General features: G+C 44.0%; 1 protein-coding gene across 4 annotated transcripts in view; it reads left to right on the top strand.

Annotated features, from left to right (window-relative positions):
- thsd4 (thrombospondin type 1 domain containing 4) overlaps positions 1-13,146 on the top strand; it is a 558,240-nt gene that overhangs the window by 57,275 nt on the left and 487,819 nt on the right. For 3 of the 4 annotated variants that reach the window (XM_033021503.1, XM_033021512.1, XM_033021494.1), the window contains exons 2-3: positions 10,310-10,461; positions 12,507-12,594. In XM_033021503.1, coding sequence (XP_032877394.1) covers positions 12,566-12,594 — 29 coding nt within the window. In that variant the 5' untranslated portion in view covers positions 10,310-10,461; positions 12,507-12,565. Of the gene's footprint in view, positions 1-10,309; positions 10,462-11,836; positions 11,867-12,331; positions 12,390-12,506; positions 12,595-13,146 lie in introns of those variants that run through there. The other variant, XM_033021522.1, reaches the window with a different exon arrangement.

Here is a 13,146-nt window from a genome sequence, read left to right as displayed (position 1 = left end):
AAAGCAACCATTGTTATCCTTCACGCAAGAGTGAGTTTGTCTAATTAATCACACACTTCAAAGGCCCAATGGTCACGATTTACAGTTATACTTACAGGATATGGAAATACCCATGACAACTTGTTGCTGGGCTTGTCTGTGTGAGAGAGCTGTGTCAATATTGACATGGGTCCCTGGATATTTCCAAGGAGAACTTTGCAGGGTTGATTATGCTGGGAGAGCCTTTAGTTGCATCCTCATTCAGTGCACAGCTGGACAATCCAGCTGTTTTAATTATTATTTGCAGTGGTCTCCTCTGGTTTGCAACTGAATAGGTTGCCAGGCCTCTTTGGAGGAGAGTTAAGATGCGAGTTAGAACCTGTATCGAAGCTAAACTAGGTACAGGTAAAGGATTTCCCTCCTAAACTGAATCAGTGAACTTGTTAGATTTTAGGACACTTAAAAGTGCATGGATACTTTATTTTATGGAAATGAAAAAGTGCGTTAAAATGCATGTGTTGAGATTTAAGATTGTTCTGCATGATTCTAATGTACAACACCAGAGATGCGTGTTTTAAAAATGCAGGGACAGTTTCTTTCCAGCTGTTATCAGGCAACTGAACCATCTTATCACCACCTAAAGAGCGGTCCTGACCTGCCATTTACCTCTGGAGATCCTCAGACTATCTTCAATTGGACTTTACTGGACTTTGTGCTATAAATGTTATTCCCTTTCTCCTGTATCTGTACACTTCAAAAGGTTCCGAAGTTATAGGAGCAAAATTAGGCCATTTGCCCTATCAAGTCTACTCCAACATTCAATCATGGTTGATCTAACTTTCCCTCTAAATCCCATTCTCCTGTCTTCTTCCCATAATCCATGACACCCGTACTAATCAAGAACCTATCAAACTCCACCTTAAAAATATCCATCGACTTGGCCTCCACAGCCTTCAGTGGCAATGAATTCCACAGATTCACCTCCTTCTGACAAAATAAATTCCTCCTCATCTTCTTTCTTAAGGGACGACTTTTTATTCTGAGGCTATGGTCTCTGGTCCTAGACTTTCCCACTAGTAGAAATATCCTTGCCGCATCCATTCTATCCAGGCCTTTCACTATTCGGTAAGTTTAAATTAGGCTCCCCCTCATTCATCTAAACTCCAGCGAATACAGGCCAGTATACTGTGGATGGCTTGATTGTAATCATGTATGGTCTTTCCACTGACTGGATAGCACGCAACAAAAAGGCTTTTTACTGTAGCTTGGTACACATGACAGCAAGCTAAACTAAAATCTTTTGCTTTCACGTCCTTGCATCTTTTGGGTGAAATTTTTAACCTTTTGCTCCCTAGTCTTTCAGCCATCCACTCATCAGAACAGAGAATAGTTTCCTTTAATTGTCCAACAGAACCAGCCATAGTCGTGTGTGGATCAATTTCACTCTTCCATCACCGTCAGGGGAGAAAGCCAACACGGGTTCATTACAGAATGTAGATGAGACAAGGCGTACCTGATAATGAGGTTAACAACCTGATGAAGCTACAACACAAGACTCTTTGTACATTCAACAGTAAACTCAGGAGTCAGTGATACACAGGTGATGGTTTGGGTCAGAGCTGTGAAACCCTGTAACATTCAACCACGAGCAGTCTGGTTTGTCAAGCGCAGATGGAAGGAGATGGTTCTTCTCACATCCCCTTTGCTCGATGAAGGCAGAGTCTTGCAATGATTGCGGCCAAATCTTCAATCAGCAATTCGGACACAGGAAGGTTTAATGTCTTTGCGCTGACTGGTTAGCACGTGACCAAAAGGTTTTCCCTGTACCTCGATACATGTGACAATAAACGAGACAATAAGATGTTGTGCCGGCCTGATCAAAGATAGCGGAGCAAGATAGTCCATAGCGGAGCAAGATAGTCCACTCCTGCTAAATCCAATGGGCTGTTTAAGAAGGAACTGCAGATGCTGGAAAATCGAAGGTACACAACAAAGCTGGAGAAACTCAGCGGGTGCAGCAGCATCTATGGAGCGAAGGAAATAGGCAATGTTTCTGGCCGAAACCCTTCTTCAGACTGATGGGGGGGAGAAGAAAGGAGGAGGAGGAGCCCGAGGGCTGAGGGAGAGATAGGAAGGGGAGGAAACAGCAAGGGCTAACAGAATTGGGAGAATTCAATGTTCATGCTACCAGGATGCAGACTCCCCAAGCAGAATATGAGGTGCTGTTCCTCCAATTTCCGGTGGGCCTCACTCTGGCCATGGATGAGGCCCAGGACAGAGAGGTGGGATTCAGAATGGGAGGGGGAGTTGAAGTGCTGAGCCACCGGGAGGTCAGGTTGGTTAATGCGAACCGAGCGGAGGTGTTCGACGAAACGATCGCCAAGCCTACACTTGGTCTCACCGATGTAGATCAGCTGACATCTAGAGCAGCGGATGCAATAGATGAGGTTGGAGGAGATGCAGGTGAACCTCTGTCACACCTGGAACGACTGCTTGGGTGCTTGAATGGAGTCGAGGGGGGAGGTAAAGTGACAAGTGTAGCATCTCTTGCGGTTGCAAGGGAAAGTGCCCGGGGAGGGGGTGGTACGGGAGGGAAGGGAAGAATTGACCAGGGAGTTACGGATGGGGCGGTCTTTGTGGAAAGCAGACGGGGGGGGGGGAAATGGGAAGATGTGGCGAGTGGTGGGGTCAAGTTGGAGGTTGCGAAACTGACAGAGGATTACTTGTTGTATGTGACGGCTGGTGGGGTGGAAGGTGAGGACTAGGGGGACTCTGCCCTTGTTGCGAGTGCGGGGATGGGGAGAGAGAGCAGTGCTGCGGGGTATGGAAGAGACCCTGGTGCGAGCCTCATCTATGGTAGGGGAGGGGAACCCCCGTTCCCTGAAGAATGAGGAAATTTCCGATGCCCTGGTGTGGAACACCTCATCCTGGGAGCAAATGCGGCGTGGACGGAGGAATTGGGAGTAGAGGATGGAGTCCTTACAGGAAGCAGGGTGGGAAGAAGTGTAGTCCAGATAGCCATGGGAGCCAGTGGGTTTATAGTGGATGTCGGTCAGAAATCTATCACCTGCGATGGAGATAGTGAGGTCAAGGAATGGTAGGGAAGTGTCGGAAATGGTCCAGGTGTATTTGAGTGCCGGATGGAAGTTAGTGGTGAAGTGGATGAAGACAGGGGTTGTGTGTGGGTGCAGGAGGTGGCACCAAAGCAGTCGTTGATGTAGCGGAGGTAGAGATCGGGGATGGGGCCCTGGTACACCTCGATCAAGGATTGTTCGAAGTATCCGACAAAGAGGCAGGCGTAGCTGGGGCCCGTGCGCGTGCCCATAGCTACGCCTTGTATTTGGAGGAAATGGGAGGAGTCAAACGAGAAGTTATTGAGGGTAAGGACCAACTCCGCTAGGCGGAGGAGAGTATCAGTGGACGTTTATAGGTTGCTCGAGGAAGAACCGGAGGGCTTTGAGACCATCCTGGTGGGGGATGGAGGTGTAGAGTGACTGGACGTCCATGGTGAAGATGAGGGGATGGGGGCCTAGAGAATGGAATGCGCGGAGACAACGGAGAGTGTCTGAGGTGTCTTGAACATAGGTATGGAGGGATTTAACCAAGGGGGATAGGATGGAGTCGAGGTACGTGGAAATGAGTTCGGTAGGGCACGAACAGGCAGAGACAATGGGTCTACCGAGACAGTCAGGTTTGTGGACTTTGGGGAGAAGGTAAAATCGGGCCGTGCGTGGCTGGGGAACGATGAAGTTGGAGGCTCGGGGGGGCAGGGCGTTGGAGTTGATGAAGTCGGTGATGGTGCTAGAGATAGTGGCCTGGAGCTCGTCAGTGGGGTCATGGTCCAGGGATAAGTAGGAGGAGGTGTCCGAGAGTTGGCGCATGGCCTCAGCTTTGTAGAGATCGACGCGCCAGACTACCACGGCACCTCCCTTGTCGGCGGGTTTGATAACCCAATCTGGGTTGTTGCGGAGTAAGTCGATGGCCGTACGTTCAGGGGGGGAAGAGATTGGAGTGAGACAGGGGAGTGGAGAAGTTGGGGCGGTTGATGTTGCGCCAATGGGCTGACGTGCAGTACGCAACGGAGCGGAACGTCGGCTTTATCTTTGGCCATTTCAGCAAACTCGACCCGACTGGTTATCCATCTCGCAGTGTAATCAGCGTTGCGGGGGAACAGTTTGTGTGTGTGTGTGTGATATAGGGTTAGATTCATAAATCATAATTCTGTTATTTTTTTGTTAATGATTAATATGTTAATAAATTATATTTCTGTTAATTTTCTTTTTTAATGTTTAAAAAACCCCATTTTAAATGGCTCATGTGCTGTGTTTGAGTTGATGTTTGTATTAAGCTTGCACTCTGTAATTCATCTAATCACACTGTTCACAACTGCAGTATTTGGTAAAATAATAGCAATATGATGATTCCAGTTGCTCTACTCTTGGAATGTTCCTTAATGTTTTTTTGTGTCTATGGAAATGCTTTTCATCATTAAAATGGGTCTGGTCTTCCCAATAGCCAGAGAATGGAATGAGATATGTCTATAATGGTGGGGTTATCTAAATGAAGTATTTAACAAAATAAAATTAGTTTTGAGCAAGATTAACAAATGATGTCTAACTTAAGGATGATTTTTACCAAAGATCATTGATTTTTACGAGGATGTGTCCGTTACCGGCTTCCGTCTCCGCACTAGTATCTTTGCTCCGCTATAACGTCCAAAGTTGGCGGAGACGGAAGCCGGTTACGGAAATGGTGCTGAAGATTACCCATGACCCTACTACGGCTTTTTCGTCGAGTGGACTATCTTGCTCTGCTATAAGATCTTTGATCCTGATGCCCCGTCATCTCGGATGGTTGTCTGCAAGCCGATTTGATTTGATTTGATTTAAGCCGCGCAATATTCTGAACTAGTTGAATTTATTAGGCAATGGTAATAGGGAGTGATGTCCTTCAACCCTCTACATCCAGGAGCTTGTTCTCAGCAATGACTGAGCCTCGGGTGGGATAGAACAAGAGGAGCACAATGTGCTGAATATATTGACAGCCTCTAACAGATTGAATTCTGGGGTAGAGCAAGTGAATGTAACCATTTTTAAACATCCCTGACATTCAGATGCATTCAAAAGCTGTTTAGAATTTAAACAATTACCTCAGAACTTCTTTTAGTAAATCAAATAATACTAAAGTATTTGAAAATACTATAAAAAATGTATTAAAAATATTTAGCCCCAGGTTTGCCTCCTAGTCCACAATCACTATTAAAACGATTGGAATCTCCAATCTAACACTAGTCTGATCACTAGATCGAAGTCTGAAGAAGGATTCTGACCTGAAACGTCACCTATTACTTTTCTCCAGACATGCTGCGTGATCCATTTGAGTGTGTCCATTTTCACTAAACCTGATCCATTGTGTGATCAGAGTCCATGTAGTGCTGGGAATCTCAGCAAATAAATACTTCATGCTGGGCTTCCTGTGAAGTACAATAGCAAATTGCATTGGCAGGTGGAGCACCATCCATGGTACAGTAGAGTCATAGTCATACAGCATGGAGACAGACCCTTCGGCCCAAATTGCCCATGCCTCGCAGGTCTTGGATGTTCCAATTTAGAAGCACATGCAAAGAAATTCATGTTTTAATGAAGTCTCATTAAGGGCCTGTCCCACTTTCCCGAGTTATTCACGAATTCTCCCGAGTTTTCCCCTTGATTCAAACTCGCAGAATGTTTGTAATGAGGCTGTAGGTGTCTGTGGATACATCGTAGCGGCTCGTTATGCCAGCCGTGGGTACTCGGGGCATCAGGTAAGTCGGGACGTTTTTTCCAGCCTGATAAAAAATGTCCAAAAGTAAAAAAATAGCCCAGAGTACGATACATAACGAGCCGCTACGATATATCAACGGACACCTATGGCCCCCTACGGACTCGTTACGAACATTCTGCGAGTTTGAATCAAGGGGAAACCTCGGGAGAATTTGTGAATAACTCGGGAGAATTTGTGAATAACTCGGGGAAGTGGGACAGGCCCTTTAGTTGACAGCCCAGAAACATAGACTCCAGCCCAAGAAGATTCATCTCAATGGAACAAAACCACCAAGAACCATCCTTTAAAAAAAAAATAATAATAATTTTCTACATGCTTCATGCTTCATGCTGTACATCTCTGCTCTGAAATAGAAAGGTGAACTCCAAGCATTTATAAATAGAAAAGGAAAAATAGAGATCAGTCCTGAAGAGGAAAGAAAGGAGGAAAAAAAGCAGTGGTGGATTAGGGTACATTATTTGCCTCTGCTGAAACTTTCAAAGATAACAAACGTATTACATTGGACTTAGTGTGACACTTTCTCAGCTTATGTCAGTAAAACGCCTTATATTTATCTTCAAGCTGTCTCTTGCCTTTTAAGTACCTTAACCATAAAGTAAGCTGATAAAAGGGTTACTAGACCCTGAACATAAGTGTTTGAGTGCTGTGAGTTCCATAACTCATGACCAGAATGATTCAGAAGAGCTATGTTGGCTGTTTGGAAGATTTCACTGCTTCCTGACTCTGCCCTTTGCTTGTTTTCATAATTCAGTTCGCACCATATCCTGGATTTTTAGGTTTGCTATCAAGTGGACTGCTGTAATGGCATTCCCCAAAGGACAGGATTTCAGCACTTCATGCCTGTGTGTTATTTGAGTAATGCCTTGGCAAGCTCACCCTCTTTTCTTTCTCCCCCCCCCCCCCCCCCCCCCCCCCAATCTGCCCCCCCCCCCCCCCCCCCCGTCTCCCCAATGTGCAGTGTTTTTATGGGTATACAATACATACCTTACTAAGTTTTAACAGCAGGGAGTTTTGCACAGATTCTGGTGAGTGCTGGCTGGACTTCATTGCAAACGGACTTAGATTTGTGATTCTCTAAAGCTTGCAGCTGTGCTTGGCCAGGTGGCAAAAATGGTTATCCAATTATTTATTTCATAAATAATGATGGTGAGAGGCGTTTAGCCCATCTTTTTCATTGGAATTTCCAATTATTTCTTAAATAATTCCAGTTCTTTTGCTTCTTTCCCCTTTCTGTGGAATCCATTCCATATGTGGACCAGTCAGCGTGTGAAGATGTTCCAAGTGGCTGTTGTGAATGTGCCTTTTTTTAAACTAGTTTGAACCCATCTTCCTATGCTTTAGTCTTGCAGTTTAATATATTGACCCAAATTCATGCTCAAATCTATTTCAAATGCCTCCATATGTTTGGCGTCTCTCAGACCCCACTTCACCAGATTGAAAGCCCACTTACTCCAGTCATTCCTCATGGGTGCGTTAAGCTTTCTTCATAGTAACAGTCAGAAAAGACATCTCAGAGTCGTACACGATTGTTCCATTGCTGTATTCACTCAGGGCAACTTAAATTCCATGTACCCCTTTACTCGATATTCACTTAATTTGCAACCACATACAATGAGTCTGGAGAAACAAGGAACTGCAGATGCAGTTTCACAAAAAAAAGCACAAAGTGCCAGAATAGTGGGTCTGGCAGCATTTCTGGAGAACCTGGATCGGTGACATTTTGGGTTGAAACCCTTAAGGCAATGAGTGTGGTTCCACAGCTGTAGTAATGGTTCCTGTCTGTTGTGTTGGTCCTTAGAGATGGTTGCTGATGACCACAAGCTATCCTCTGCTCCAATGGTTCTTAATTCCTATCAAGAAATGGGATCCAAATATGGGGTGCTGATATATAACGAGAGCCATGGATCAGCAACGGGCACTGATGGAGAAAAATCATGGAGTAATAATTGGTGTCCTATTGACTTCAGGATGATTCTTCATTTAACACAGAACTTGTCTAGTTTTGTTGTACTCTTCTCCATCTTGGCTTCCAGAGAGGATGTAATTTTAGCTCTTTTAGGAAGAAGTATGAACATAAAGAGCTGAATGATTACAAGAAAAAAATGCAGACCAGCAGTGCTTTTGCTGTGAGGCTCAAATTAATGACGGGATATCCTGAACAATTTTGGAACTCCCCCTTCCATTTGACCCAGTCCAGCCAATCACCCCATCAATATCTGCAAACATCCCAAAGTTATGAAATACAACCGTATGTTTTTGAGAATGCAAATGATTGTCACTGTTACTTGTGTTCATATTGGCGTAGCGCACAGTCCCTTTTAGCTTAGTTTCCGCCCTTTTCCTGTTTCCGCCCTTTTCAGCGCGGAAACAGGCCCTTCGGCCCACCGACTCCGCACAAACCAACGATCCCCGCACACTAATGCTATCCTAGACACACGAGCGACAATTTACAATTTTTACCAAGCCAATCAGCCTACAAACTTATACGCCTTTGGAGTGTGGGAGGAAACCGAAGATCCCAGAGAAAACCCACACGGGTCACGGGGAGAATGTACAAACTCTGTACAAACAGCACCCATAGTCGGTATTGTACCCAGGTACCCGCTGCCCTGCTTAGCATCTTTTACTGTTCTATTTTCTTCTAATTCTTCTGCAAAGTGCTTAGGATCACAGAGTTATATATCACAAAAACAGGCTCTCGGGTCCAACTTATCCGTGCTGATTACCTGAGCTTGTCCCATTTGCCTGTGTTTCCTGCATAACCCTCTAAACCTTTCCTATAAACATACCCTGTCCAAATGTCTTTTAAAGATTGTAATTGCACCCTGCTTCTACCACCTTCTTCAGTCCCAACCCAAAATGTCTATCCATGTTCTCCAGAGGTGCTGTCTAGCCCACTGAGTTCCTCCGGCACTTTGTATCCTTTTTTGTAAACCAGCATCGGCAGTTCCTTGTATCTAGATTTTCCCATGGATCATTTTAGGAAGCTAAAAACATTTAAGGAATCCTATCTTACGTTATTAGAAATGGCGAAGTACACAGAGATCAAAATAGAAATGACAGATGAAAGAAAGTGAATGTATGTAAGACAATGACTAGTCATACAGCGTATTGAATCTCGTGTGCTTAATTTAATTTCATATATGAATTTAATTTTGAATTACTTTTTAATTTAGAAACAGGCCCTTCGGTCCACCAGCGATCCCCGTACACCAACATTATTCTACACACTAGGGAAATTTACAATTTTACCTAAGCCAATTAACCTACAAAGCCGTACATCTTAGGAGTTTGGGCGGAAACCAGAGCACCTGGAGAAAACCCAAGCAGGTCACAGGGAGAACGTACAAACTCAACACAGACAGCATCCGTGGTCAGAATTAAACCAGGGTCTCTGGTGGTGTGAGGCAACAATTCTGATGCTGTCGGGAGCCTACCGCTGTGCCACTGTGCTGCCCTTCTGTGTTTTCCCTTTAGAGATGAGAGAATGTTAGAGCCCGAGCCCATGTTCATAAGATGTAGGAGCAGAATTAGGACATTCAGTCCATCGAGTTGACTTTACTGTTCAATCATGTCTGATCTATCTTTCCCTCTCAATCCTATTCCCCTGCCTTCTCCCTTTAACTTTTGATACCTTTAGTTCATTCAGCTCCAGATTTATATTGGCTCAGTTGCTCAAACCTTCTATAATTCTGCTGCTGCCTTGCCTGCTCCCCCATCCTTTACCGGCCTTGAACTGTGCTGATCATAAAGTAAATCAAATATTGCTCATTCACTGGAAGTTACCTCAAAGACTTGCATTGATTCTAGGCGCCCAATACCTTAAATTTACATTTTTCACCCTTTAAGAATGGTTGAAGTTATAATATCCTGTTGGTCGGTAGATGATTGGTAATCCCTGCATTGCAACTCAACGAGTGAAAGTGGGTCAATTTCTTCAGTAGAGTTGCATGAGTGAAGGATGGAATGGAGCGCGTAATATCATCCTGTATCATCCACAGCAGTGTGGTTACCAAGCTTGAAGGATGGGGGGTTGCTAATCATCTCCAGGCCAGCTGAATGTTGTATTATCACTTTAAGCATACGGTGGTAGAGCTACTGCCTCTCAGCACCAGAGACCCGGGTTCAATTCTGACCTCGGGTGCTGTCGGTGTGGAGTTTGCACGTTCTCCCTGTGATCAGGTCGTTTTCCTCCGGGTGCTCCAGTTTTCTCCCACATCCCAAATACACGCAGGTTTGTAGGTTAATTGGTGTCTGCATAATTGTCTCTAATGTGGAGGGAGTGGTTGAGGAAGTGGAATAACATGGAACTATTGTGCATGGGTGATCGATGGTCAGTGTGAACTTGGTATTTCAAAATGCCTGTTTACATGCTGTATCTTAAACTAAACTAAACACCCTTAATGGGTCAAAATGTAAATGTGAAGAACTGAGGGGGCTCGAGTCAATGCAAGTTGCTGAGGTGGATACTGATGAATGAGCAAAACTTGTTTTACTTTGTGTTCAGCACCGTTCCAGACTGGCAGAGGGCAGGAGAACAGCAGAGGGAGCTGCAGAATTCTGGAAGAGGGCTTGAACAACTGAGCTGTGATAAATCATAAGTCATTCGAGCAGAAGTAGGCCATTCGGCCTATCGAGTCTACTCCGCTAAATCACTAGGTGAGTAGCTGCGGTTTATTTATCTATGTTCTTTCAATAGATACCTCCCTAGAGCTTCTGGTGCACCCATCCAGTTGTCCTTGATTACCTTTGCAGCAGGTGGCCCACAGGTATCTCACTTCAGGGTTTCACAATGGAGTTTTGCTGGAGACATGAAAAAGCATTGTATGCTGAAGCAAAGAACTGCAGTTGCTGGTTTATACCAAAGATAGACATAAAGTGTTGGAGTAATTCAAGTCAAGTCAAGTTTATTCGTCACATACACATACGAGATGTGCAGTGAAATGAAAAGTGGCAATGCTCGCGGACTTTGTGCAAACAAAACAAACAAACAAACAACCAGACAAACTACAAACAGAATTCACATTAGATAGATAGGAGTTACGCACTCATCTCCAATCCAGCTGGATGTTGTACTGTCATTTGGAGCAGCCATTTCTCAGTTCCCCCACACGTGACAGATGGAGTGTTAGACAGAGAATGATGTCATTCTCTGGGGCTCTAGGTGCAGTATCAATATGGGAATTTCAGTCCTGGAAATGCCTGGTAGAATTGGCAGATTGATGCAAAATAATCCAGAAATGATTGGCAACAAGTTTCACATCTGAAATATTTTTTTTAAATCTCAATTATATACCAGTGGAACATTGTGTCATTGAATTCCTCAGCTTCCATTTTGACATTGTTTTCTGCACAATTGACAATTTGCTGTGGGCCACACTTCCAACATATTGAGAAGAAAATTGCTTTGAGACACCCTAAAAGGGAGGTGAAATATGAAACCTAAAAGCAAGTCTTTTCCCTCTAATTCATTTAAAATCTTTTTATAGAATATATGTGCAGAGTAGAAAATCCTCAGGTTTAAGGGCTATGTATTGCACATCTTCCCCTTAATATTTAAGGGTCTTCTTTATTAAGTTGGCTGAACAATTCCCTTGGTTATCTTCAGCAGGAATGATGTTTCATAGGTTTTATTTATCTATGATCAAGAATTTCCACGGAGCTGCATCTGTTTTGCTTTCATAGTTTAGCCAGATGCACTGCCAAAATGCCACTTGCACGAGTGAATGGTGTTTCTGCTGCACATGTGGTCCAAGGAAATTCCTGGTTTACACAAACTCTATTCCCTCGGTTTCCTGATAATTTCGTCATTCTGATTACGCCCTCTGTGGTTCCATTGTATTAATAGTATTCAACGTTCTGCAAACCAACGTTCTACATGTTTTGCAAAGTATTTATGTACGAGTAAATATTGGTAACAAGACCAGACTTGTTGATGTGACTTGGTGCCTCCATTTAACAATGGAAATTCTATGGTTCGAACAGATGCTGCAGATGAATACAATTTAATCTCTAACCGGAGAATCCCTGAAGTTTTAATCTCATTCTATTTCAAGTTGCCGAGGTTAGTCGTGTAAGTCATTTTTAGCGGAGTTATTGCTTGGTGGGAGGTAATAAGAATGATATGGCTTGACTGGGAGATTTGGGAATGGATTCAGTAAGTGATTCCAAGAACAATAGGATGAATTAATTGTCGATCAGGTGAGTTGTTTTTGCTAGTTTTGGCTTCTTGAGATAGGAAGAGATGGTGCAGCTGCCAGGGTGTGGGTAACTAGTCCTCCCTACAGGGTGACCATTAAATCAGACCTTTGATGCACTCTTTAACTGCATCTGCAGTTTTACTTAGAAATGGTGTTCTGCATTAAATCAGAACTTAGATTGATTGATAAAATATATGATTGTATAAATATTAATCTGTTATTAAAGCATAATTACTAATAAAAAAATATTTTCTTTATGATGGTTCATTAAAATGTAATGGCTCTGAATTTCCTCAGAGGTTGTTCCACTCCCCTGCTTTAGCCCTTAGGAACTTGTACAGAAGAATTCACAGCGGTTTCTGCTGACCTCCTGCCAAGTTCCCGCAGATAATCAGCACAATCCCCGTGAAAGTTCTGAGTGACTTTTAATAGCCTTTGCATGCTTGCTTGCAATGATACCAATGTATTCACAAAGAGATATGTCACTGTTTTTAATGTTTGGCAGGTTTGCCACGTACTGCGGGCTGGCTGATGGTGTACAGTCTCAAACCTCCATCCAGACAATGTGGCACGCAGCAGCGTGGCTGATCAGGTGAGTGATTATTTTACTACACTGTCCCCACATTTCCAGCAGCTTCCATCTGCTCTCTGTTGTGGCTTTGGCACGATGCTGACTGTATCTCAAAGGGAGATAATGACATGCAGCCATTTTTAACGTTTTAATAACATTTGACCAGGTACATGGGTAGGACAGGTTTAGAAGGCAAACACAGGCAGATGGGACTAGTGTAGATGGGACATGTTGGCCGGTGTGGGCAGGTTGGGTCATAGGGCCTATTTCCACACTGCATGACTCTCTCTGAGCCATCGGAACTGAATTAGGCCATTTGGCCCATCGGGGCTACTCTGCCATTCAATCATGGCTAATCTGTCTTTCCTTCTCAACCCAATTCTCCTGTCTTCTTCCCATAACTTCTGCCACCTTAACTAATTAAGAACATATCAATCTCCTCTTTAAAAATCCCCAGAGATAATCTCCACAGCCGTCTGTGGCAATGAATTGTGCAGATTCACTTCCCTCTGGCTAAAGAAATTCCTCTTCATCATCTTTCTAAAGATGTGTCCTTTTAGTCTGAGGCTGTGG

This window comes from Amblyraja radiata, chromosome 1 (genome assembly GCF_010909765.2).
Source record: "Amblyraja radiata isolate CabotCenter1 chromosome 1, sAmbRad1.1.pri, whole genome shotgun sequence".
NCBI lineage: Eukaryota > Metazoa > Chordata > Chondrichthyes > Rajiformes > Rajidae > Amblyraja > Amblyraja radiata.
The sequence above is the reverse complement of the archived record's forward strand: the minus strand, read 5'-3'. Positions and strand labels throughout refer to the sequence as shown.